This window comes from Xenopus laevis, chromosome 7L, assembly GCF_017654675.1.
Source record: "Xenopus laevis strain J_2021 chromosome 7L, Xenopus_laevis_v10.1, whole genome shotgun sequence".
In the NCBI taxonomy this organism is placed as follows: domain Eukaryota; kingdom Metazoa; phylum Chordata; class Amphibia; order Anura; family Pipidae; genus Xenopus; species Xenopus laevis.
This window is the reverse complement of record NC_054383.1, coordinates 4,842,158-4,869,684: the sequence shown is the minus strand read 5'-3', so window position 1 is coordinate 4,869,684 and position 27,527 is coordinate 4,842,158. Positions and strand designations below refer to the sequence as shown.

The 27,527-nt window shown below is 44.8% G+C and overlaps 1 protein-coding gene and 4 non-coding genes across 9 annotated transcripts; all 5 read left to right on the top strand.

Annotated features, from left to right (window-relative positions):
- eif3a.L (eukaryotic translation initiation factor 3 subunit A L homeolog) lies at positions 1-25,547 on the top strand. Of its 5 annotated transcripts, none has more exons than XM_041568364.1 (23): positions 1-177; positions 4,519-4,709; positions 4,798-4,934; positions 5,368-5,531; positions 5,614-5,813; positions 6,141-6,349; positions 8,130-8,301; positions 8,460-8,564; positions 14,467-14,565; positions 14,915-15,031; positions 15,892-16,077; positions 16,943-17,290; positions 17,586-17,690; positions 18,039-18,152; positions 18,932-19,054; positions 19,462-19,615; positions 20,093-20,274; positions 20,643-20,728; positions 21,186-22,165; positions 22,927-23,065; positions 23,249-23,379; positions 23,468-23,688; positions 24,349-25,547. In XM_041568364.1, the coding sequence occupies exons 1-22, from the start codon at positions 129-131 to the stop codon at positions 23,647-23,649; spliced, it is 4,173 nt and encodes a 1,390-aa protein (XP_041424298.1). In that variant the 5' UTR covers positions 1-128; the 3' UTR covers positions 23,650-23,688; positions 24,349-25,547. The 5 variants fall into 5 exon arrangements, with proteins under 5 accessions (XP_041424298.1, XP_041424300.1, XP_041424299.1 ...); XM_041568366.1 differs by lacking the exon at positions 24,349-25,547 and having other exon boundaries at positions 21,186-21,947; positions 21,981-22,165; positions 23,468-23,846; XM_041568365.1 differs by lacking the exon at positions 24,349-25,547 and having other exon boundaries at positions 21,186-22,096; positions 22,127-22,165; positions 23,468-23,846.
- Positions 15,319-15,452, top strand: LOC121395869. The gene has a single exon (XR_005962747.1). It is a non-coding gene; the product is annotated as a small nucleolar RNA SNORA19 (small nucleolar RNA).
- LOC121395868 lies at positions 16,159-16,286 on the top strand. The gene has a single exon (XR_005962746.1). It is a non-coding gene; the product is annotated as a small nucleolar RNA SNORA19 (small nucleolar RNA).
- On the top strand, positions 18,189-18,313 carry LOC121395871. Its single transcript, XR_005962749.1, has one exon. It is a non-coding gene; the product is annotated as a small nucleolar RNA SNORA54 (small nucleolar RNA).
- Positions 19,835-19,955, top strand: LOC121395870. The gene has a single exon (XR_005962748.1). It is a non-coding gene; the product is annotated as a small nucleolar RNA SNORA54 (small nucleolar RNA).
- Positions 25,548-27,527: the final 1,980 nt, after the last annotated feature.

Sequence of the window (27,527 nt, the reverse complement as noted above, 5' to 3'; positions counted from 1 at the left end):
GAGAGTAACGTCGGTCGTACGCGCACCGGAAGTGGCCGTGCGCCGGGTCTCCCTCCCCCTCAGTCTCTTTCTCTGGCGTGGCGGACATGCTGCAGCTCCTCTAACCGGGCCCGCCATTACCTGCCGCAATGCCGGTCTACTTCCAGCGCCCCGAGAACGCCCTCAAGCGGGCTAACGGTGAGTAGACGGAGCGAGTGTGTTTGGGCTCGGAGTATGTCGGTGCCGCGGCGGGAAGGGCCCGTGGATAGGACGTGTGGGGGCGCTAGAGCTGTCACTGCTGCTCAGTCACACGGATAGGCCTCGGGGCCTTGTTCCACTCGATCCGCGCCAGTTACTGCTTCTCCTGTACCTGCCCTTGTGCTTCCGAGATACAGAGAACTTACACCGACTCACTGACTGACCGACCGCTACATTATCCGTGTCACTGCCCGTGCCCTCTGGACTTAGCTCTGCTACTAGCGGCTGTTTGTCCCACCCCGGCATCTGTATCTGTAACTCTACTCCCCATTTAACAGCCCTGCGGCTGCGATTAGTCTCTTAACTACTCACTTGTATCTCTAATATCTCTACTCGCCCCCTAAAATCTCTACTCGCCCCCTAATATCTCTACTCGCCCCCTAATATCTCTACTCGCCCCCTAAAATCTCTACTCGCCCCCTAAAATCTCTACTCGCCCCCTAAAATCTCTGCTCGCCCCCTAATATCTCTACTCGCCCCCTAATATCTCTACTCGCCCCCTTATATCTCTACTCGCCCACTAAAATCTCTGCTCGCCCCCCTTAATATCTCTGCTCGCCCCCCTTAATATCTCTGCTCGCCCCCCCTTAATATCTCTGCTCGCCCCCCCTTAATATCTCTGCTCGCCCCCAGGGCCTGTGTCAGCTGATTTATGGGCCCTCCCATCCTCAGAGGCAGATAATCTGTTACCAGATGAGACAACTCATAGTTTTCTTTCCTTACAATAAGGCCAGTGGCAGCAGCAATGTATTTGCTCACAGTCCAGTGACTCTTTAACAGAATCCTCCGCTCCTTCTCTCTGTCACCGGGGAAACACTAATCCACTCGTTATTATTATTGTTATAAAGCAAGATCTGTTATATTTAAGATTCATACTCCAAAGTTTACCATATGGACTGTTGTCATTAAGTCATTTAAAACATTGGGGGGATGGGCATTCTGTAAGGTAGCCAATTTTATTTTGGGGGATTTATGGCAAAATGGGGGCTTCTGTCCTAAGCATTTGATTAACCCCTGTATATGGGGATTGTTCATCCCTGTGCCATCTGGGAATCCATTGTTTTCATGCCCAGTCTTAATTATATCAACTGATTTCCCTGGGCACAGCTTATGTTACTCTGTATGTTATTAGTTGGATGTTTATATGGCACAAAACTTGAATAGTGGCCACTAAAGGTTTATTAACTGTGATGGAAATGAAATGTTAATAATCAAAAAAATCCTCCTTTAGGCGACAGACACTGAGTGTAACCACAATGCACATGTTGCTTGTTAATTTGGGTTGGAAAAAAGTTTAGCCACGTCAACCAACTCCAAAAGAGACCCAACACACACTTTTTTTTTATTTTTTTTTTTAAAAATGTTACATTTTTGCAGTTAAAGTTAAAAAACCAGTAAAAATCTCTTAACTAACGATTTTGCACCCATTTGTGTTTGACCCATTTGTGTTTGACCCCTTATTGGCCACCTCTTGTTTCTGGCAGAATCTCACAGCTGGGCTCCCAGTTAAAGGGCTTGTTCATCTTCCAAACACTTTTTTGTTATTTTCAGATTGTTCACTAGAAATAAAGATTTATTTTAATTACCTTCCATCTTTTATTTTTTACCGGTTTCCCAAAATTGAAACTTAAAGTTTTAATGTACCTGTCGTTTTTTTCTTTGTCTGGCAGCTCCGTGATCCAGGAGCATCTGAAGTGTAACAGTTGGTTGCTACAGTTGGTTGCTACAGTTGGTTGCTACAGTTGGTTGCTACAGTTGGTTGCTACAGTTGGTTGCTACAGTTGGTTGCTACAGTTCTTGGCAGTATCTGTGGGGGAATATTAGCAACTATTGTATCAATTCTGCTCAGCAGGGACAAAGAAAACAAATGTATCAACTAAATGTATCAATTTAGAACAGTTTACAGGGTCGTGACCCCCCCTTCCAGAGCTGCTTTAGGGTAAGGGCACACCTGGAGATTTGTGGAGATTTAGTCGCCTGGCGATTAATTGCCTCTTCATTGTGGCGACTAATCTCCCCGAACTGCTTCCCTGTGGCTTCCGTCTGCTTCAATGAAAAAACACCTGCACCAATGCACTTGCGCCGCTTCGATCTCCGAACGGGCGACTTCGGAAATCTAAGTGTCGCAAGTGCATTTGCGCAGGCGTTTTTTCATTGAAGCAGACTGAAGCCACAGGGAAGCAGTTTGGGGAGATTAGTCGCCCGAAAGAAAAGGTGATTAGTCGCCTGGCGACTAAATCTCCCAGAATCTCCAGGTGTGTCCTTACCCATAGAAGGTGAAAAGTGAAACTTTACACTTCAATATTAGAGAATCGGTCACAAATAAAAAATAGAAAGTGATTGGACGAAGTCTTTAATTCTGGTGAACTGTATAGGACTTTAGCACACAGGCAGATTCGGGGAGATTTAGTTGCCTGGCGACTAATCGCCTCTGAAGCCCTGAAACCAACTAAACTAATCTGACTGTGACATTCACTAGTCCGATGCTTGTTTTTTCCCTGTGCTCAGCCCACCCACCTTAGGGTGGGTGGGCTTTTCAGCAATGCAGCAGCAATCTATAACAAACAAAAAAATCAGTTTAAAAGGAGAAACTGATACTTAAATAGAACAGCATTATGTTTTATTTCCTTGGGAGTATATTTGGGGACATGTGCAGTCAGTTGTGCACCCACTACACCAGGATGGTTTGGGGAGTTAAAGGAACAGTTCAATGTGAAAATAAAAACTGGGTAAATAGGCTGTGCAAATAAAAAATGTATCTAATATAGTTAAAAATGTAATGTATAAAGGCTGGAGTGAGTGGATGTGTAACATAATAGCCAGAACACTACTTCCTGCTTTTCAGCTCTAACTCTGAGTTAGTCAGTGACTATAAGGGGGGCCACATGGGACATAACTGTTCAGTGAGTTTGTAATTGATTCTCAGCATTCAGCTCAGATTCAAAAGCAACAGATATGACCCATTGGCCCCCACTCAAGTCTCTGATTGGTTACTGCCTGGTAACCAATCAGTGGAAACCAAGAGAGCTGAAAAGCAGGAAGTAGTGTTCTGGCTATTATGTTACACATCCAGTCACTCCAGCCTTTATACATTACATTTTTGGCTAACTAATTATATTAGATACATTTTTTATTTTGCACAGCCTGTCTATTTACCCAGTTTTTATTTTTACACTGAACAATTCCTTTAAGGGGGGGGCCCGGCTGTGCTGCACTTACTTGCATAGCCGGGCCCATGTCATCAGTGAGCTGCAGATTTCGAAGGGAGTGTGGGCTCTGATTTGCCAGTGACTTTTAGTCCCGATAAAGCCGCATGGAGATTGGATGGGTGAAGTTTGTATTTCCCCTCTAGTTTATCCAATCGCCACTTGGCTTTACCTGGACTTTCACTGGCGAATCAGAGCACAGGAGACTGAAGATACAGGCCCCCGAGATCCCTGGCTAAGTGCAGTGGTTTTTTTTTTCTCTTAACTTTTAGGGGCCTTGGCCACAATTTTTTTTTAATAACTTGTAGGGGCCCTGGTCAATAATTTTTTTCTTAAATAACTTGTAGGGGCCCTGTTCAATAATGATTTTTTAATACTTTGTAGGTGACCTGGACAATAATGATTTTATTTTCTTAACTTGTAGTGGCCCTGTTCAATAATTATTTTTTTTCTTTAACTTGTAGGGGCACTGGCCAATAATGATTATTTTAATAACTTGTAGGGGCCCTGTTCAATAATGATTTTTTTAATTACTTGTAGGGGCTGTGGTCAATAATGATTCTATTTTCTTAAATAACTTGTAGGGGTCCTGGGCATGTTTTTTCATATAACTTAGTGTCTTTCACCACCAATGTTATTGTTTTTCTTTAACTTGTAGGGGGCCCTGGGCACCTAAGTCCTTCTTTTAACTTGTAGGGGGTCATTTTCTTTTTTTAAAATTTATTCGAGCAATGGTCAGGTATAATTCTTTCATCTCTGGATATTTGCATTTGTCTTTACATTTTGACATTGTTTACAAGTCAGATGTATATGTTAACAGTGTTGTAGGGGAGCATTTAAGGTTTTAACGCTTGTCTTGTGTGGCCTTTAATGGAGGGGGGCCCAGAAAATTTTGTTGTGCAGGCCCCATGATGTAAAGTACTTCAGCTGCAGAAGAGTCTGTATCATGTGTCACTTTAGTAATTGCTTTCTGCTGGCCTCAATGTGTAACTCCTGGTCTGTGGTCATCCAAAAACTCCTAAATGCCAGATTTTTGTTCAGACTTGTAATTTCTTTTTGTTGCCTCCCCCCCCAGAGTTCCTTGAGGTTGGTAAGAAGCAACCAGCCCTCGACGTTTTATACGACGTGATAAAGAGCAAAAAGCACCGAACATGGCAGAAAATTCACGAGCCGATTATGCTCAAGTACCTGGAGCTCTGCGTGGATCTGCGCAAGAGTCACCTGGCCAAGGAAGGCTTGTACCAGTACAAGAACATCTGCCAGCAGGTATGCCACCCACCCAACCTTTGTGTCCCTCAACAGCACCCACCTGTTAGCCTCTCTGTGAACTGAGCACCTTTCTGTCCCTGTGCAGGTTAATATTAAGTCTCTGGAAGATGTCGTCCGCGCTTACTTGAAATTGGCCGAGGAGAGGACGGAATCGGCCAAAGAGTCTTCGCAGCAGATGGTGTTGGACATTGAAGATCTTGATAATATTCAGACTCCTGAAAGGTAAATGGGTGTTTGTATCAGTTTCTCAGGGCAAGGGGGGATACAGACCCTCCTACTTGGGACAGGGCACACCCAGCTACCTAAGATCAGGTGGTGCCATAGACCAGAGGTGTTATTATCTAAATTTCTTTTTTCAATGTTCTGTTGTTGGGGGGGGGTGATATCGCTCCAACTTGCAGTACAGCAGTAAAGAGTGACTGAAGTTTATCAGAGCACCAGTCACAAGACTGGGGGCAGCTTGGAAACTGACAATATGTCTAGCCCTATGTCAGATTTAAAAATTAAATATAAAAAAAATCTGTTCTTTTGAGAAACTGATTTCAATGCAGAATTCTACTGGAGCAGATTGACAGCATTCCTTTAAATAATAGCAGCTTAAAGGGTTTTTATGCAGTGTAAGCAATGGGCAGTAAATTGGGTCTTTGTTCCTTAGTGTTCTGCTGAGCGCTGTTAGCGGTGAGGACACCCAGGACCGTACGGATCGACTGCTTCTGACTCCTTGGGTAAAGTTCCTCTGGGAGTCATACAGACAGTGCTTGGACCTGCTCAGAAACAACTCCAAAGTCGAGCGTCTCTATCATGACATCGCTCAGCAAGGTAGCCTGAGTCGTTTTGTTTTCGGACCTACGTTCCCTCCTTTAGAACACAATAGACTTATAGTTCTCTCTTTTCTGTGCAGCCTTCAAGTTCTGCCTGCTCTACACCCGAAAAGCCGAGTTCCGGAAGCTGTGCGACAACCTCAGGATGCATTTGAGTCAGATCCAGCGGCACCATAATCAGAGCACTGCCATTAACCTGAACAATCCCGAGAGCCAGTCCATGCACTTAGAAACTAGGCTGGTTCAACTGGACAGTGCCATTAGCATGGAGCTCTGGCAGGTATGCACTTCCGAATACTCAACCTCATTTATAAACAGTGGGCAAATTTGCACCTGAGCATTAACCCATAGCAACCAATCAGTGATTAGCTTTTTCAGCCAGCTGTAAGTTGAACACAGAAAGCAATCGTGATTGGTTGCCATGGGTTACTGCTCAGTGTTTATAAATAATGCCCACTGAGATCTCCTTGTTACATGTGATCTCCTTGTTTAAATAATTTTAATTCTGTCCTAAATCACACACAGGGCCATATCCTTCCTCCAGGCTGTTGCCTCTTATTTTAATTATAAAATGATCTTCATTTATTTTCTTCACAACCCTTTTTAGGAAGCCTTCAAAGCTGTTGAGGATATACACGGCCTTTTTGCCTTATCTAAGAAGCCGCCGAAACCCCAGCTGATGGCAAATTATTACAATAAAGTCTCAACTGTATTCTGGAAGTCCGGAAACGCACTGTTCCATGCCTCCACCTTGCACCGCCTGTATCACCTCTCTCGGGAAATGAGAAAGAATCTGACCCAAGAGGAAATGCAGAGGTGGGTAACTAATCCGTAATGCTATAAACACAGCGGGGTAGGAGCCATCATATTAGTTCCCCTACAGATGAAAGGTGATATTTGTGCACATTGAACTTTCCAATTCTGCATTCCGGCATTTCACGTTATTCTGCATTATAATTTATGTATTTATAGGAATTACTTCCCCTTCAAACCAACAAGCCTGCATTGTACCGCCCTTTTTGGCGGCAGATGGTGTTGTGTGATAAGCCTCCTGCATGTATTTGCAAGTTTTCCCTTCATTCATGCTTTGTAAGACTTTGTGTTACCCATTGATATATACAGTCTCCTGCAATCATTGTTCACACAATCCCAAATATTTCCAATAAATTAATACATTTATAATTAAAGTAAGACTCTACCTAAAACTAAGTTGGCTTAATAAAAGAAAATATAATTGTAATCTTTTCCCAATATACATTCATTAAGCATGTTTTCTGGGTTTAAAGTTATTTCTAATCAAGTTAACTGTGCTTTTCTGGCTGTATATCTTCTCTGCACTGCTTGTTCTGACTCAAAGCAATGTAGCCGAAGCCACCTGATTAGACAGAGGGGAAGTGACTTATTATTTAAAGCTGTAGCTTATCCTCTCTCAGGGGTATGGCTGGGGGTACAGTGGGGTCTAGGGTACCCATAAGTGGTGGATATGTAGCAGGTGTATATTAAGCAGTGAAGGAAGATGGGCTGGTAGGATTTTATTTTGTTTTTATGCATTCCATAGAGCACTTTTCAATGTCTCTCTTCCCTTTGTGGTGGGAATAGAGATATTTATTATGTGCTATAGGAAGACAGAAGGAAAATTAGCAGCCTGACATTTTCGTGGTCATTGCTGTCAGTCACCTTCAGACACTCAATAGTCGCCTGTGGGTTTAACTGTTCATTACATTTCTAAAAAGGCATCCAGTGTTGGGTAAGGGTTTACTTATCAAAACTAATTGGGCGTCCAGGTGTTCAAGCCCCAGACCTTCAGCTTGGGGAGGCACAGTGTGATTTGTATGTAGTAGTAGTAGTAGGCTGGCAGAAACCGACCGCACTCAAAACTGTAATGCAGTTAGTTTATTTAGTAGAAAAACATTTCAACGCAACGCCCATTTGAAAGCTGCAAAGAATCAGAAGAGAAAGACAAATAACTATAAAACTATAAAAAATAAATAATGAAAACCAATTGAAAAGTTGCTTAGAATTTGTTGTTCTACAACATGTTATCTTAAAGGGGACCTGTCACCCAAAAATATTATTCCAAATCCTATCACGTTAGTCATGCAAAATGAACTTCAATTTCTCTGTATAAACTATTTGAATCTTGTTTCCTTCACTCTCTGAACCCATAATTATAACAAGCAGGAGCCATTTTGTGGACACAATTAAGACAAGTCTTGTATCATCTCAGAATCTTGATTGTGCACCAGAATGTGAGACCTTATGTCCATCCCCATGTCCTGGTTACACAAATGGTGAAGAGAACTGGGGGAGAGCAGTGACAATCGGGAAGTGCTGATTGGAAAGTGAAAGTAATTGTCTGCCTAAGGCATACATAGAGGAGGGGCAGTTGAGATTTTTAAATTAGTTTAGAACAGCTCTGAATGCTTTAATAAAAAAAAAAGAATTTGGATTTCATGTTTAACTTGAAAAGGACTTTTATTAAACAGCTTTTTATGTCTGGGTGTCAGGTCCACTTTAAAGGTGAACCACCCTTTTAAGGGTGCTGCAGAGTTTTTGTGCTTATTGTGACGGCTATTTTTTTTTTGTTTATTAATAGGATGTCTACGAGGGTCCTGCTCGCTACACTCTCCATCCCCATAACTCCTGAGCGCACAGACATCGCCCGTCTCCTGGATATGGATGGAATAATTGTGGAAAAACAGCGACGCTTGGCCACTTTGCTAGGACTGCAATCACCTCCCAATCGTGCCGGACTCATTAAAGATATGGTAAGTGCTACTCCAATTGCCATAGGGAAATCTTCATAGAGACACTGTAATAATCTTGGTTTCCATGAATGAGGCTCTGGCAGAACTCCAACTGAAAAGACAGTCATTATGTTCTTTAAATATTCTTGTCCCTAATGTTCACTTGGCCTTTTTTTCAGGTGCGGTTTAATGTCATGCAATACATTCTACCCGAGGTGAAGGAGTTGTACAACTGGCTGGAAGTGGATTTCCACCCGCTCAAACTCTGCGACCGTGTCACCAAGGTGGGGAGGACTTTTTTCAAAATGTCAACCTGGTTGTTTGCAACATAAAAATGTTTCATGTTTAAAGGAGAAGTAACACCTTGCTTTGCTATTAACTTTTTGTGGCAAAGGTAAAGACGTGTACTCTTGTCAGTTCGTAGTGGTGCTGAACCCATCCACTGTTTCGTTCGATAATGATCTATTTCTCTGCTTGGGGGACACAGGGACAGTGGGGTATAGCTGGTAACACTGGGATGGCAGGACACAACAATAAAGATCAAACTGGCTCCTCCTCCACCGGCTATAACCCGAGCAGACGGAGGCTTAGCTCAGTTTGTTGTGTCCTCAGGAGGTTAGGATGTATGCTGGTAATTTAGTCAGTTATTCTGACATCAGGGCATGTTTCAGGTCTTTTACACTGCGTAGAAGTCTACTATTGGCATCCCCCTGCGTGGGAACCTGTCTCCGGGGTCTTTTAAGTGCTGTGTGCACAGACCAACCAGCCCGACTGACATCTCCATTTCCATTACAGGAGGAGATGGGGCTTGCCGGCAGACGAGGAGAGCCTTCTGCCTTTAGGTAAGTAACTTGCTCTCTAGTAAGTGAAACACGGGGGACTATTCTGTTCAGAGAAAGGATCAATCAAGCCCCCCTTTTTTTTCACAGACCGGGTGCGCAGTTACTGCCACCCGAGGAGAAATCCATGCTATTCGTGTTACTGGTCCAAGGTTGGGGAGGAAGACGGCTGCTTTTACTGAGGCTGCCGAACCCCCCCCCCCGGCTGTTACAAGAGCCGCAGCTCCACTGAAGGGGGACAGTCTGAGGCAGATTGGCGAATGTCTTGGCGCCATAGCGAAACCCGCCTAGCGGTCCGGCAGTCTTTAAAGAGAGGTGCGCCATTTTTCTCTGAGTGCCAGCCACCATTTTGAGGAGTCTGGCGGATCTTTCACGTTAAGGAGGCCATTACTGCTTCTGATTTCAGCAGGAACAGCGCTACTCCACACACAGGAGCACAAGGTTTTGGTTGAGTCCACTATTACCTACAATTACCCACAGGTCTAAGCCACCCCTCCCTTTCTGCCCATACCTCAGGCAGGTTAGCGAGTAGTTCATTATACCATTAGGTGTTTATCTACTGAGCGCACCCTTTGTCTGCAGCCTATACTATTGCATAAGGTCTGAGGGGGGTCAGTGATGGCCAGGGGAGCACTTCCAGTGGCCATAAAGTTTTTAGCTAGTATAAAATGCCAAAAACATCTCCCCTCAGGACACAAAGACCCTTTATGTAATAAATGTGAACCACCTGAGCAGGTTCCAGAACCTACTCCAAGCCAGGCCACTCGTGATGAGCCACCAGCTCCCAACCGGGCTGATCCACCACCCAGAGAGCACCCTACTCCAGAGGGCATCACAACTAGCCGCATGGATCCCGAAGTTAGCTCAGTCAGCGGAAAAACTTCTTCCCGCCTGGACAACCACAGGGTGAGGGCCTCCAAACGTAGTGCTCCTTCCCTGATTGAGGAGGAGAGTGACACCCCTCCCAGACATCCATCCCCCCCCATCACAGACTTGGGGGAGGATTGTGACCGCTCTGAATGCGAGTTATCTTCAAATTCAGAGCATGAAGAAGGTTCACCCAGACTCTCTTCAGAGTCAGTGAATTCCTTGATCTCTTTGGTCCTAGAGACCCATCTCCAGGAACCAGAAGCTTCAGCCAACTCTTCCAAAATCCTCTTCAAACGTCACAGCAAGATGTCACCAGTCTTCCTTCTCACTCACAGCTTGATCAGATCATTCAGCAAGAGTGGGATGAACCTGAGAGTTTTTTCAAGCCAACCGCTGGTTCTTAAACTATATCCATTCCCTGCCGGACTCACAGAAAAATGGTTGTCTCCACCTTCTGTGGACGCACTCGTATTCCGCCTGTCCAAAAATACAGCATTGCCAGTCCCCGATAACTTTCTTCAGGGACTCTATGGACCAGAAACTGGAGAGCCTCTGGCGTTCCGTATACTCAGCTTCCGGCGTTTCTCTTCGCCCTGTTTTAGCTATGGCATGGGTCAGCCGAGCTATCCAGTCCTGGTCTGACTCTCTCCTCAACGATATCGTTGCAGGGGCACCTCGTCACAAATTTCCCAATGGGCTTCTCCGATCAACGAAGCAAATGTCTACATGTGTGAGGCCTCTCTAGATGCAGGTCAAGTACTTGGCAGATCATCGGCACTCTCTGTGGCAGTCCACAGGTTCTTTTGGATGAAGTTAGGGTCAGCAGACTTTCTTCCAAAAAGTCTTTGACTTTCATCCCCTTAAAGGGAAGCTTCTGCTTGGTCCCAACCTGGCCAATATACCACAACCAAAAGCAAGTACCTCTTTTGCAGGGGTAAGTTTTTTCGTGGCTCCCAAACCAAGAGCACATGGTCATTCCCCCCCATGACGGTCTTTTGCAACTAGAGGACGTTTCGGAAGTAAGCAAAGACCACCTTGGCAAAACCGTAAACACCACTTAAAGGCCATGGACAAGACTACCTCAGCATGCTGGTGGTCCCTCTCTGCCAGACAATAAGGGGGAGACTAGGTCATTTCGTGTGGTGCGGGAGTCTCCATCACTCCGTGCCAAGATGACCTGCTAATCAAGTCACCTTCCTTCCAAGTGGCTAAAAGGTTGCTCAGGGTTACCATGGTCAAGCTACAAGAACTCTGTTGGGTCCTAAATTTGACCAAGTCTTCATTGATGCCTCGACAATCAATGATTTTCTTGGCACGCAATTCAACACTCAGACCCAGAAAATTTCTCTTCCCCAGCAGAAGGTTCTTCATTTTCAAGCACATGTAAGATTGCTTCTCCAGAAGCCATGGTACACATCTCGGTTCTGCGTGAAAATGCTAAGGGTCATGTTTTCCACCATAGAAGCAGGGCCATTTGCCCAATTCCACTTCAGGCTCCAGTGAAACATTCTAGCACCCTGGAATTGGAAATCCCTACTCCAGGAGATTCGTCCATCTCACAGGATGCGGGCATCCCTTCTCTGGTTATTACAGACCGACCATCTCACCAGGGCAAGAGGTTGGGAGAATCCTCTTGGCTTATTCTTACAACGGATGCAAGCCTCTTCGACTGGGGAGCAGTCCTTGAGGGCCGCTCAGTGCAAGAGCAATTGAAATCGGATGAGAAGAAGCTACCGATCAACCTGCTCAAGATCCGGTCAATCCATTTCTGCCTGCTTCATTGGCTTCAAGATCTGACAGATCGTGCAGAAAAGGTGCAGTCCGACAATTTGCACAGCGGTGGCGTACGTCAATCACCAAGGGAGCAAAAGCTGATAAACGAAAGAAAGCTCATCTTCCAATGGGCCAAACCCCACCAAGCTCTCCTGTCAGACATTTACATTCCAGGTCGGCTAAACTGGGAAACAGACTTCTAAGCAGACAGTCCCTAGACCCAGGCGAGTGCTCATTGAAAGAGGAAATCTACCAAGAAATAACAGATGTGGGGATTCCGGAGGTGGACCTCATGGCAACGTGGCACAATTGAAAGGTGCCTGTTTTTTCTGCTCCTTACAGAGATCTCCTAGCCCTGGGCACCGACGCATTTTCATCTTGCATACGCCTTCCACCCCTGTCGCTTCTACCCAGAACCATCAGGAAGTTGTAACGAGAACAAACCACTCTCATACTGGTCTCGCCCCAGATTGCCTTGGCGCTTTTGGTTCACAGACCTAATCAACCTATCGGTGCCAAAACTCTGGACCTTGCCTTCACCTCCAGACCTTCTCACCCAAGGACCAATCTGTCACCCAAACCCACCAAACCTCAACTTGACTGCGTGGCTCTTGAGACCAAAATCCTAACACAAAGGGAATTCTCTAGGACTGTAGCGCACACACTGTAGGTGCCGCCTGCAAACCCGTTTCAGCCAAGGCCTACTACAGAGTCTGGTCTACCTACTGCCATTGGTGCACCCGACACCAAGTAACATTTTGGATTTTCTGCAAGAGGCCCTGCCCATGGGACTGTCCTTAGGCACACTCAAGTCTCAGTTTTCAGCACTATCTGTCTTTTTCCAGAAACGCCTGGTACCTTTTCCTGACGTAAAGATATTCCTGCGGGGGGGTAGCTCACATGGCCCTCCCCGTAGAGCACTTGTCCCTCTCTGGGACCTCAAATTAGTGCTACGTGCATTACAACACTCACCCCTTGAACCACTGGGCTCAGTGTCTCTTCAATGTCTCACATGGAAGACTGTTGTGTTCCTGGCAATTGCTTAAGCTAAAACAGTTTTTTCATGCAAATCGCCATATCTTGTATTCCACATGGGCAGTCTTCAAATGGTTCCATTTTTTCTGCCAAAGGTTGCTTCTGACTTCCACTTGAACCAAGAAATAATTACCCCTTTCTGCCATGCACCTTTAAATTGTAAAGAGGTGGCATTGCACACCTTGGACCCCGTTCAGGCTCTAAAGTTCTACCTGCATAGGGTTCATGACTTCTGCAAGAAAGAATCACCACTGGTCCTTACCTCAGGGTCACACTGGAGTGCTCCAGCTACAAAGCAGACCATCTCCCGCTGGATCAAACAAGCCATTCAGAGAGCCTTAACAGTACAGGGCCGGGCTCCGCCAGACGCTTACTGCTCACTCAACTAGCAGTGTGAGTACGGACTGGGCGTTCTGAAACCAGGCATCAGCTGAACAGCTGTATAAGGCAGCTCCGTGCACCTCTGGCCACTCTTTTTTCCAAATTCTACTATTTCTATACCCTTGCTGCTTCTGACACTCGCTTTAGCAGAAAGGTGATTCAGGCCGCAGTGTTTCTTCCACATAGGCCTCTTTCCCACCTGTGGTTTTTTCTAGGGGACAGCTTTGGTACGTCCCCACTGTCCCTGTGTCCCCCAAGCAGACTTGGACAAATGGAGATTTTGTGTACTCACCGTTAAAGCTCTTTCTCTTCAGTCCCTTGGGGGACACGGCTTCCCCCCCCTGAATTGAAGCCTTTTGCTTTCCGTCAGACATGATACGTTGTCTTGTTAAAGTTTCTAGTTTGTTGGTTAGAATTCAAGCTTTTTTTACATTCCTGTTGACTTTGGTACAAACTGAGCTAAGCTCCGCCTGCTGGGGGTTGAGCCGGTGGAGGAGGAGCCAGTTTGATCTTTATTGTTGTGTCCTGCCTCCTAGTGGTACCAGCTATACCCCACTGTCCCTGTGTCCCCTTTTTAAAATCTCCTTTTTAAAGGCATTTGCTAAACTCTGTTCTAGTCACAGCTGTTGTCATAGCACAATGATCCCTTGTGGAGGACATCCCATATGTTTGGAACCGTTTTTAAAATAGCACTTGTTTCCTTGGAAGTCCCATGAACATGTTGTATCTGTTGTTATAAAGTCCCATGAACATGTATCTGTTGTTATAAGGATGTTTAAAGGGGTTGTTCACCTTTAAATGAAGTTGGTGTGATGTGGAATATCAATTTGCAATTGGTTTTCATTTTTTATAATTTGTGATTTTTGAGTTATTTTGCTTTTTATTCAGCAGCTCTCCAGTTTGCAATTTCAGCAATCTGATTGCTAGAAGCCGTATTACCCCAACAACCATTCATTGATTTAAAAAAAGAGTAATAAAAAAGTAGCAATGACAATACATTTGTAGCCTTACAGAGCATTTGTTTTTAGATGGGGTCAGTGACCCCCATTTGAAAGCTGGAAAGAGTCGCAAGAAGGCAAATAATTCAAAAACTATAAAAAATAAATGATGGGCAATTGAAAAGTTGCTTCGAATTCTATAACCTACACAGTTAACCTAAAGGTGAACCACCCCTTTCATGTTACTTCTCCTTTAATGTTTCCAAATATTGGAATATATTTTTATGCCACTAATTATTAGTCTTGCAGCAATCATCTTCTGTCTGTAAAATGATTGATCTTGTTGAAAGGTGTTGGATTGGATAAAAGAACAAGCCGAGAAAGAGCCTGAGCTGCAGCAGTACGTTCCTCAGCTACAAAGCAACACCGTTCTGCGCCTTCTGCAGCAGGTAACCCTCTTTGCCAGTTCTCTCATACATTTCTTCACAAAAGGATAATTTATGTTGTGCATTAAATAGAAATGTACATATATATAGTAAGAAACCGGATAGTTGCCATTATAGACTTACCCATTATAGGAGGAGGTCCAGGTGCACCACCCATTGCCTATGATTAAGAGTGTGTGAAGATGCGAAACGTGTAAGGCTTTGACTTGAATAGAGAATTAAATAATAATTATTTTACATCTGTGTGGAGGACTCTTCCATTGATTGCCTGTTGGTATTACAATGTACATATAGCTTATCTTACAGAGTGAGGCAGTCTTCCGGTTCTTATTCTTTTCTATCTCGCCTTAAGGTGGCACAGATCTATCAGACCATTGAGTTCTCCCGACTCGCCTCGCTGCTGCCCTTCGTTGATGCCTTTTTGCTGGAGCGTGCCATCGTCGATGCTGCGAGGCACTGCAATTTGCAAGTAAGTGATCACCGCCACCCGGGGAGCTACAGGTCAAGAACACTTACAGCCATGATGATTGTAACATAGTAGATGAGGTTGAAACATAGTAGATGAGGTTGAAAAAAACTCCCATCAAGTGAGATTAGTAGATTTAGAAAAAACACATCAAGCTGTTTCTAAAATGCGTGCTCATTGGGCACTTGCAGCTAAGAGTGACCATTTACAAGTTTAATGACGCTACTTTATCCCTTCCATGGTGGTTTTATTGTACAGGTGGTGTCTGGGTCCTGTGCATTGAATATTTATGGCACATTTCATTGACTTGCTCCCTGTATTGTGCAGAGTGAAGTTATTTCTTATGTGCAAAATGAACATGAAGGATAATTAGCAGTGTAACTCAATGCAGGTAGTTACTGCTGCCAGTCCCCTTCAGACATGCTCTTAGGCTTTTCCTCTAAAACCCTCTCCATTGTTTGAGCACTTTACTGTTTCCTCAGGTAAGCACAATGTATATTTAAAGGTTTGCTACACCACATTTGGTGGGGTTTACACTACAACACAGTACCAACCTTGTGATTTCTAAAGTTGTAATTGGTCAGTATACTATAATGTAAGAAGCATTCAGTGTGCCGAGTATACTATCATGTAAGAAGCATTCAGTGTGCCGAGTATACTATCATGTAAGAAGCATTCAGTGTGCCGAGTATACTATCATGTAAACACCACTCAGTGTGCCGAGAATACTATAATGTAAGTAGTATTCAGTGTGCCGAGTAAACTATAATGTAAACACCATTCAGTGTGTCGAGTAAACTATAATGTAAGTACCATGTGCCATACAGATTGTGATGTTGACATGGGCCAATCTTTGTTTTTAGGTGCGTATAGATCACACGTCTCGTACTCTAAGCTTCGGGTCGGATTTGAATTATTCCACACGGGAAGATGCACCCGTCGGGCCTTTCCTGCAAAACATGCCCTCTGAGCATATCCGGAACCAGCTCACTGCAATGTCTTCTGTCCTTTCCAAGGCTGTAGCCACTATTAAACCAGCTCATGTGTTGGTGAGTGTTTGGGGCTGGACATGAAAAGCGTAAGCGCCAGGTTGTGGTGTGTGTGTAGGTTTGATCCATTAATCCAATGAGCTGCACATTTCATTGACATGCTCCCAGTATTGTGATGAGCCATGTTATTTCTAATGTGCTAAATCAAGTGGAAGGCTAATTAGCAGTGTGATGTATTTGTTACAACTGCCAGTCCCCTTCTCACATGACTGATCTGCTGTTAGACTGTTACTCACTAAAGGAGGCCGTGTGCCCCTGCCCTTAAAGTACCCCTGCAGATTGTACTAATAAGTAATACATTTTATTCCATCCAAACTCAAACCAATTGCGCAAGTTGCCTTCCGGCATAATTTAGTAAATCATTTCACATAGTTGAATGCCTGCAATAGTAACCACTAGGCACAACACAATCCCTGGATCCTCATATCCTCATCACTGCGGGTCTGCCCCAATGCACATTTCACCTACTTATATAGTTGTGCTCACAGTCTGCTTCCACATTCTCTGCTGGTCCTTACTGGGGCCCCCTGCAGATGAAGGTTATGCTTCTGTGGTTGTTAGCAACTGCTGCCCTGTTAATGATCACAAGAATTCAGGGCAAGCATCCGGATAATCACTTTGTATTGTATAACAGGTTACATTGGTTAGTGTACAGGCAGTATTGACTTGTATTTGCAGATTGATGCTTTGCTGACATTTACAAATCCTGCCATTGCGCTACAGTACTAGCCTGGTAGTTTATGGGTAAGGAAAGCAATTTACCAGTTATTATATACAAATGAATACAAATGGGAATATACTCTTTGTATAAATGTATTATTTAAAAAAAGAGTCCAACTTATACACCCCGAATGCTCTCTTTTAGCAAGAGAAGGAGGAACAGCACCAGATTGCTATCGTTTCCTACCAGAAGAACTCCCGAAAGGAACACCAGCGTATTCTTGCCCGTCGCCAGACTATAGAAGAACGCAAGGAACGCCTAGAGAACCTCAACATCCAGCGAGAAAAAGAAGAGCATGAGCAGAGAGAAGCAGAGCTCCAAAAAGTGCGGAAAGCAGAGGAGGAAAGGCTGCGCCAGGAGGCTAAAGAGAGGGAGAAGGAGCGCATTTTACAGGAGCATGAGCAAATCAAGAAGAAAACCGTGCGGGAGCGACTGGAGCAGATCAAGAAGACTGAGTTTGGTGCCAAAGCTTTTAAAGACATTGACATAGAAGTAAGCACACATTGAACACCTTCTGCATTTGCTTTGTTATTGCTGTTAGATGCTCCAAGAAGACTCAGCTGACAGTAGGTATAATAGACTGCAATACTAAATATCAGCGTTGCCCAACCAGCAGCCTTTCAGTTACTGAAGTTTAACTATCATAGTACTGAAGGCTCATACTTTCATTATCCTGCTTTAATTATAGAAAGCCCGGTGCCCCATTGCTATTTAATATATCCTTATCTGTAGCAGAAGCTTCCATTCTCTCTAAGTAAACTTTCCTCCACTAATTTGCCATTTACAGAATCTTGAGGAACTGGATCCAGACTTCATTATGGCTAAACAGGTGGAGCAGTTGGAGAAGGAAAAGAGAGAGCTCCAAGATCGTCTGAAGAATCAGGAGAAGAAGGTGGGTCCTGTTTCCTCTCATTCAGCTATTTGCACCTTTTAAAATCTTAACGTTGGGATATTTGGCTACAAATTGTTTGCTGTGCTGATGGACTCTTCCGACACAGATGTCCATTGTCATTGTTCCTACTTTCGTTGTGATTGGTAATGTGTCCATTTGTAAAGAATCTTAAGGTCCAAATGACATGGGTCTGCTGGGAAGGTCAATACTGACAGTAGCCCTGCTGAATTCATTTTCCTAATAACCTGGTCCCTTTATAATGTAAGCACCCTGCACAAGACTTTATAGCCAATTAGCTGATGTCCAATTGCAAGCACTCCAGACTGGACTCTCCCATTTCTGTTTTAGATTGACTACTTTGAAAGAGCAAAACGCTTGGAAGAAATCCCCCCACTAAAGAAAGCCTATGATGAGCAGAGAATCAGCGACATGGAGCTGTGGGAGCAGCAGGAGGAGGAAAGGGTAAGTCTGCTGTATAAGCCATCACCTTAATGTTCCTCGCACTGTTCGTAATCAGTTGTCATTACCCATTGGCAGTTGGTTCCATTCCGGTGCTATAGAAATCCCATTGAGGAAAATGCAGCCCCACACCCGTTGGGCTGATCTTCTTTTTGGGGAACATCTTTAGCATGAGCTTTGTTCTTGAGGCTACTGCACAAAATAAAATGATTGCGTGCCTCTGTGTACCTCTGAAAACTGAGGCAAAATGACTGGTTAAACATATATTACAGGCACATTGTTTTGTCACAATGTAGTAGTGTTCTGGTAGAACTTAGGGTTGCATCCCTTGTATGTATATAGTGCAGCTCTCCATAATCTCCAAAGAACACTGTCTTGATTGATAATTGGGGCACTTTTAGACAGAGGGTAATTCTGGACTTGAATTAGTTTTTCCGCTTTTTCAGAAGGAATAGGTGCAGATCTCTGTAGTGCATTACTTGTGTTGGTTTTACTGATGAGCCCAGTAGAATTTTTCCCTTAAAGGTAGGGATGCACCGAATCAAGGATTCGGTTTGGGGAATCGCCTTTTTCAGCAGGGTTCGGCCGAATCCTTCTGCCCAGCTGAACCGAATCCTAATTTGCATATGCAGATCGCGTGACTTTTTGTCAAAAAACAAGGAAGTAGATGCAAATTTGGATTCGGTATTTGGCCAAATATTTTGCAAAAGATGGGGGGGGTTCAGTCGAATCCAAAATAGTGGATTCAGTGCATCCCTCCTTAAAACCATGTGTGCTTACAGATCAGCACCTTACTGCTGGAGCGAGAGAAGGCTGTGGAACACAAGAACAGGATGTCGAGGATGCTGGAGGACAAAGAATCTTTTGTTTCTGAGCTGAAAGCCTCCCGTCAATCAGTGTTCGAGGTAAGTATTATCCTCATGTAGGTCTATAGCTCAGGTCAGCAATATTTGGACAAAGGTATCGGATTCAGAGTTACCATGTAATGTGAACCTGAATATATTATTCTGGCACTTGAATACTCTCTGCTTTCTAGAGAATTTCTGCACCACCAGCTAAATCGTGTGGAGAAAATTTTTTTTTTTTTTTGGCATATTCATAATCTGAAATGAATGAGCTGATATCAAAAAGAGGGAGTTTATTGTCCTTTTAATACCTAGTAATCTGCTTTTAAGAACCAAGGAAAAGCAGCAGAAGTTGATGTTGCGGAATGAGGCAAACAAAGATTTTCATAACCCACAGTCTCCCCTTTCCCCAGCTGCAGACATTTCAAGGAACTCTAAAACTTACTATGCCCTTTACCCATGTGCAGGCAAAACTGAAGCAGTTCCAAGAAAGGTTAGCCGAGGAAAAGCATGCACGCCTGGAGGAAAGAAAGAGACAGCGCAAGGAAGAAAGGAGAATTGCTTATTACAGAGACAAGGAAGAGGAGGAACAGAGACTCAAAGAGGAGCAACTTAAGCAGGGTGAGTGGTTGCTCTGAGTTAAGTGAGCAAATGAAAATGCCTACGTAGTTAAAATAGCTGGGTTTAGTGTGCACAAATTCTAGAGTTGTATGATTTCTGTGGCTAATTTAAGAAGAAATTAGCTGATACTGTAATGTTGGTCTGACTTATGGCTGTGTAGAGTTACCAAGGGATCCGGGGGTCTGCAAGGAGCCTACCACTTTGGGCTTAGACCAGTAAATGCACTGTTCGTAACTTGTTGCCAGTCTGTTTGGCAGTGGGTTCCATTCCAGTGCTATATTAACTCCAACGAGAACAATTAAGGCTAATTATTTAGTCTGTGTTTGACTTGGAAACAGTCTAATCATATAATAAGAATTACTGATAACCGTAATCTTCTTGCAAGTTCCTCTCCTGAACAGCTTCAGTTTATATTAGAGGACTATGAATCTGTTCACTGGGACTAAAGGCTGTTTGCGTTTGTTCTGTGTGTTGCAGAACAAGAAGAACGAGAGAAAATTGAGAACGAGAAGCGTGAAGCTGAACAGCGAGAATATCAAGAGCGAATTAAGAAGCTGGAAGAACAGGAACGCAAGAAGCGCCAGCGAGAGCTCGAAATTGAAGAGCGGGAAAGGAAGCGAGAGGAGGAAAGGCGGGGTGGGGATGATACGCTCAGGAAGGTGAGGCCTCCACTTCACTGTTCAGCCTATTGGCTCAGGGGGTGGTAGGACTGAAGATCAGCAACACAGACCAGAGGCAAATTAAAGAACGTGGTTTTGCCCATAAACCATGTACATCTGTCTGTGCTGCTGTTTGACCAGTGCACTTAGTGCTGTAGGTTGTCCATTGGGAGGCACATGCAAATTGGCATACTTGAGCTGTGTGACTTATTTGGTGGCAACTTACTCTTAATAGTTCAGATGTGCAAAGGATGTGGTGTAGTAATCCTGTAATTAATTTGATTTAAGAGCTCCTCAACAAAATTGACTTCTGCTCAGTCTTTGCCAACCCTGCCCATGTCTTCTATGTTGAACCTTTTGTCTTGTAGGATACTTCTCGCTGGGGAGAGCGAGAGGAAAGTGGATGGAGAAGAGGTGAGGAACCAGATGAACGCAAGCAAGCTCCTCCTGAAAGGTAACTGTGTGTCTTTTCACAATCATGGCAGTTACTTAGATGTAAGAGGAAGAAGTGGAATAGGTTGGACCAAAGATATAGTGAATAAAGTACCCCCTCTTGTAAAATATAAGGATATTATAAGTTACCAAGGAGTTTCATGACCATATAAAAACACGAGGCCGAAGGCCGAGTGTTTTTATACAGGTCATGGAACTCCGAGGTAACTTCTAATATCCTCATATTTTGCAAGTGGGGGTTCTTTATTTATTATAATACACACATTTCAATGAGTCATGTGACAGAAATGACATCAGAACTCACCGTTTATAACTCATGACATCACTACTCACCGTTTATAAGGATATAATTTACAGGATATTCATGGCTTTTGTGTATTATATAGGTATTCAAGATAAGAAAAAGCACTACCTTTAAGGCATTTGTGACCACCTCTAACGCTTCCATTTATTTTTAGTATTTGGCGTAGAGCTGGGCAGGATTCAAAGCCAGTAAGAGATGAAGACCATGAAGCAGATGAGGATGCCAGTTTGAGAAAGGATGAAGAACAGGTGTCTCGGCCTGATGGTGAAGAAGAAAAGGGAGGTTCTTGGCGAGGTACAGATGATCGTGGTCCAAAACGGGGTCTTGAAGAAGATCGAGGCCCTAGGAGAGGATTTGAAGATGACAGAGGGCCACGCCGTGGCTTGGATGATGACCGAGGCCCAAGGAGAGGCTTGGATGATGACAGAGTCCCAAGGAGAGGCTTGGATGATGACAGAGGCCCAAGGAGAGGCATAGATGATGACAGAGCTCCTAGACGTGGCTTTGATGAAGACAGAGGCCCAAGGCGGGGCATTGATGATGACAGTGGTCCTAGACGAGGCTTTGATGATGATAGAGGACCACGTCGTGGCTTTGATGATGACCGTGGGCCAAGGAGAGGTTTTGATGATGACCGTGGGCCAAGGAGGGGCTTTGATGATGACCGTGGGCCAAGGAGGGGCTTTGATGATGACCGTGGTCCAAGGAGGGGCTTTGAGGATGACCGTGTTCCAAGGAGGGGCTTTGAGGATGACCGTGGTCCAAGGAGGGGCTTCGAAGAGGACCGTGGTCCAAGGAGGGGCTTTGATGAGGACCGTGGTCCTCGACGGGGTTTTGAAGATGATAGAGCTCCCCGTCGTGGCTTTGATGAGGACCGAACACCTAGTCGTGGTTTTGATGATGATCGTGGATCTTGGCGGGGTGCAGCGGACGAAGACAGAGGCCCCAGGCGGGGTGCAGCGGACGAAGACAGAGGCCCCAGGCGTGGAGCAGACGAAGACAGAGGCCCCAGGCGTGGAGCAGACGAAGACAGAGGCCCCAGGCGTGGAGCAGACGAAGACAGAGGCCCCAGGCGTGGAGCAGACGAAGACAGAGGCCAGACACCCTGGAAACCCATTGTAGCAAGTCGCCCAGGTAAGAACATTTATAAATCGTAACTTTTTTTATTTCATCAATATTAAATCATTAAAGGAATTGTACAGTGTAAAAATAAAAACTGGGTAAATAGACAGGCTGTGCAAAATAAAAAATGTTTCTAATATAGTTAGTTAGCCAAAAATGTAATGTATAAAGGCTGGAGTGACTGGATGTGTAACATAATAGCCAGAACACTACTTCCTGCTTTTCAGCTCTCTTGGTTTACACAGACTGGTTACCAGGCAGTAGCCAATCAGAGACTTGAGGGGGGGCCACATGGGTCATATCTGTTGCTTTTGAATCTGAGCTGAATGCTGAGGATCAATTACAAACTCACTGAACAGAAATGTACCATGTGGCTCCCCTTCAAGTCGCTGACTAACTCAGAGTTACAGAGCTGAAAAGCAGGAAGTTGGATTCTGGCTGTTTTATTAGACATCTGTTCACTCCAGCCTTTATACATTACATATTTGGCTAACTAACTATATTAGAAACATTTTCTATTTTGCACAGCCTATCTATTAACACAGTTTTTATTTTCACACTGAACTGTTCCTTTAATATTATAGCTTTTTAATATTAAGAATTAACAAGCTAAAGGACAACTAAACTCAGTTAATGGATGCTGTGGCCACCTCTGGATGAGTTAAGTGCACGAGCCGTCTGCTCACATTCTATATGTGGAGGGATGTGAAACACTAGGGTGCCGGTCCAAGTGTAAATCTTGTTTTTTTGTTTTTTTCCCACTGCTGATTCAGGGGGCTGGCGAGAGCGAGAGAAAGCCCGGGAAGACAGTTGGGGCCCACCCCATGAATCTAAGCCAGCTGAAGAGCGCAGTTGGGCTAAGAGAGGAGAAGAAAGCGAAAAGGATTCTGAGCGAGACAAGCACCCAGTCAGGTGGGAGCACCTCCTGTTACTCTGGAATGAGATATTGCTGTATCATTGGTTTGAAATGGCTGCAATGTGGTTGTGTTGGTTTTGGATATAGGCACAGAATGCACAAATTGCACCACCCCTTGGCTTCCACTTATATGTAACCCCAGGAATGTTGACTAAAGTCCTGCACTTTTGTGTTTCCAGAGAGGAATCTGTATGGCGACGGGGAGGAGACGATAATGTAACGCCCAGAAAGGTCTCGCCGGGTGATAAGAGCACAGACGACAAAACAGAACCCAGGGACAGGAGACGTGTGCCTCCTAAAACAGACGAAGGTCAGTGTATTGGACCCCCTTTAATTTTCTCTCCTTCTCAGAATAAAACCCTTTCATTGTGCACTAACTGGCCACTTTGCTCCTATAGCGAGCCCATGGCGACGAGACGAAGAAAAAGAGAGCCGGCAAGAAGAGCGCGGGACCCCCCGGGGAGCTCCTGCAGTCGACAGGGAAAAGCCCTCTTGGAACACCGAAAAAGAGGAAAAAGACGCCCCTCGACGCACTAAACTTGAAACCGACGAAGATGGGTGGACAACAGTGCGGCGTTAGGTAGCTGTAATCTGATTGGTCAGGCTTGGCATTATGTGGGTTAGCATTCTTCTTCTTCCAGTTGAATATTTAAAACATTCTGTGTGCCCTAATGTGATCCTCTGCATCTCTCTCTCTCTCTCTCTCTCTCTCTCTGCATCTCTCTCTCTCTCTGCATCTCTCTCTCTCTCTCTCTGCATCTCTCTCTCTCTGCATCTCTCTCTCTCTCTCTCTCTCTGCATCTCTCTCTCTCTCTCTCTCTCTCTCTCTGCATCTCTCTCTCTCTGCATCTCTCTGCATCTCTCTCTCTCTCTCTGCATCTCTCTCTCTCTCTGCATCTCTCTCTCTCTCTCTCTCTCTCTGCATCTCTCTCTCTCTCTCTCTCTGCATCTCTCTCTCTCTCTCTCTCTGCATCTCTCTCTCTCTCTCTCTCTGCATCTCTCTCTCTCTCTCTCTCTCTCTCTCTGCATCTCTCTCTCTCTCTCTCTCTCTCTGCATCTCTCTCTCTCTCTCTCTGCATCTCTCTCTGCCTCTCTCTCTCTCTTTCTCTGCCTGCCTCTCTCTCTCTCTTTCTCTGCCTGCCTCTCTCTCTCTCTTTCTCTGCCTGCCTCTCTCTCTCTCTTTCTCTGCCTGCCTCTCTCTCTCTCCCTCTCTGCTGTTGTACCTGATGTTTTCACTTGTCTGGTACATTTATACGAGCAGAAATCTTTTGTTCTCTAGAGGAAGCAGCAGTCGGCGTCTCTGAGATCTGCCCTTTATTCCCATTTTTCACCCACCCAAGGAGTCCTGGAGGGTTCTTGGTAACTTCTCTTATACAACATAAAATATTCCTACTCAATGTGCTCTTTGTACCTGGAGAACCCGTGTGAAACCCCTTGCATATGAATGAACTGGTCCTTTAAAACCACGTTGTAAGTTTTTTTTTTTTTTTTTTTTTTTTTCCCCCCGCTGTGGTTCCCCTACTCATGAAGCGGTGGTACGTTCTGTTCAGTAATTGTTAGCACTGCACTTAAAAAATATGTACATTCTGTCCTTTTAAATCATGACCTGGAATTGGTTAAATACTCCTATTGGTTAATGCGCTTAATGATGGAGCTTCCCAGTCACTGAAACCAAAATCAGTTTTCTGTAGTGTCAGTCGCTGCTACACAGAAGAATGTTGGGGCCCCTATGGATCTGTTAGAGGACCCCAGGCTTCCAGCTGGGACAGCCCTGCGTTTTATTATAAGCTCCCAGTGAATCAATGGATTGTGACTGCCTTAGCCAATGAAACATCAGAGCATCATTACCAAGGTAGCCATTTCATCCAATCAAAATGAAGGTTCTTATTTTTCAGGCCCATGTAGTTGTCATTATACCTCTAGTAAATGTAAAGCAGTGAGTTGCCCCTAACATGTCCGCTAACCATGACTTGATCCTGGACCTATCACTGCTCATAATGTAAAGCCTGTTTTTCTCCATTTTTCTTTTTTTGAATGAGTTTCTAATAAAGAGAAGTGACCCTTTAAAGATAAACTGTGCTTAACCTCATGCATGACCAATGTGCAGCCTGCAGCTGCAGAACTACAACTCCCATCATCCCACCGACATTTGAGGATTGGGTAGTGGGAGTCACATGTTCAGCCTTAGCTGTAGGGGCTGCGATTGGCTTCATATTCCATCTTTGTGCTCGTAGAAGAGGGTGACGTTTTGCTACGACTGCTTTTTTTTTTTTCGTTTCTACTGAAATGTCCTATTTAAATAAAGCAAGTATTGTAGTAGGAGGAATTTTTACCCTTTCTATCTCCTTTCTCTTCTCCTAAAAAGCTGCGCGACTCTGTTGGGTTTCAGGAACATCCGGTTGTGCTGTATGGCAATGTATTTAGGCAAAACAGGACTTGCTGCTGGTTATTGTATGGAAAATAAAGTACTTATACAAACATGCTACTCCCCTTATTCACCACAACGCTCATCTACAACTCGCAGCATCCCACAACTTTTCCCAGGGTTGGGTGGAAGTTGTAGTTCAGAATTGGGATCTCGGTTGGTGTATGGGTTAAGGAAGCACTAAGCAGTTTAGTAGCTGCTGCGTTGTTGCTGCTGCAGAAGAAAAGGGATTTGCAAGAGGTTCCAGCAGTTGGCAAAGCTTTCCATAGACAAGAAAGTAGCAGTAAGACTACAACTCCCAATGTTTATTGGCCCTCAAGGACTAGGTGCTGGGCAATTGGTTCAACCACGGGGCTTGCTCTCCTCCCCAGCAATCATGAAACAAAGAGCTTAAATAACAGTAACCTCAAAGAATAAAGGTGTTTTAAAGTAATAGAAATACAATGTAGTGTGGGTGTGGCCAGGACAGATGTCGTTAAGAAGAGCTCCTGCACCCAGTCCTAAAATATCCTATTTTTTCCCCTGATAAAAACAGCAAAAAACGGATTTGTGTGACGTACCCTGCGAGGCCTTACCCCAGAGAATACTCAAGGGGCAAAATAAGGCCCAAAAGAGAGCCTCCGGGGTTGCATCACAATTGGAAAAATATGCACGTGACTCCCAACCAACCCAAAATGACGCTAGCAGCCAATCCCCTGGGCCCTCTACAAGTGAAAGCCAAAGGCTCAGCTCACCCACATCTCTGGAGCTTACTCTATCTGATCTGCTGGCTGAAATCTGCGCCTTCAAAGACTCGTGTACCATCCTCATATGCTCCAGAACAGATGAATTTAAAGTTGAACTATCCATCATTGAGCAGGACCTGCAGACGGTGAGTGAAAGGACCTGCTGCCCTTGAGCAAAGGGTGAGCTCTGTTGCCATCCACTGCCGGATTGGGTCCAACACCTCAATCAAGCCATTGCGGCTTGAACTTCTAAGTCCGATGATCTGGAGCAGCGATCACCAACCAGTAGCTCATGAGTAACATGTTGCTCTCCAACCCCTTGAATGTTGCAAGTTTTGGTTGCATAGAAACCAAGGGTTCTTGTGTATATATGTATGTATATACATCATCTTCTTCTGTAGTCTGCCAGTCCACATAGGGGCCACCAAATAGCCAATCACAGCTCTTATTTGGCACCCCAAGAAGTTTTTACATGCCTGTGTTGCTCCCCAACAATTTTTATTTTTTAATGTGGCTCTCAGGTAAAAAAGGTTAGGGACCCCTGATCTGGAGAATAGGTTGAGGAGGAACAACCTACGATTCATTGGCTTTCTGGAGAAAGCAGAGGGTAACTCCCCTGAGGCCTTTATCGAGACCTGGCTAGTCGACCAGTTTGGCAGAAACACCTTCACCACGGAGCCAGCTCACATGATATCTACCAAAGCTCCAATCCCCCTCGTCCCCTAATTGCTCGCCTGCTGAGCGCTAGGGACTGCGACACCGTCCTGTTGCTGGCATGGAGAAAGGAAGCACCTACCCACCAGGCAGAAAAGATATCAATATTTGGAGATTTCTCAGCTGAGGTCCAAAGCCAAAGAGCGACGTTCCAAGATGGGAAACGGTCGCCTCCATGACCTCAATCTTCCCTACGCGATGTTGTATCCAGCCAGACTTCGTGTTGTCACGGATGGGCAGACGCTCTAATTCACATCCCGCTGGAGCTCGGCAACTGGCTGTACACACGGAACAACCGGGCCTAGAACCACATGGATCACTGCCTGTTTCCCGAATAATCACTTCTCGGCCCCTTCATGGCACACCTGTGGGTAACCAGAACCACCTGATCCACAAAGAACGGCCCCTACAATGGTAACAACTGTTAATACTACAGCAACTAAACTGCAGGGGGGGCCAGTCCGGAACAGGTCTTGAGGGGCCTCTGACCGTGGCCCAGCGTTCATATACGCTCTAGACAATTCTTGACCTTTCGGGAGAAATTCTGCAAGAAGTTGGGGTCCTGTGCAGAAGGGGTGGGAGATCTTGTAATAA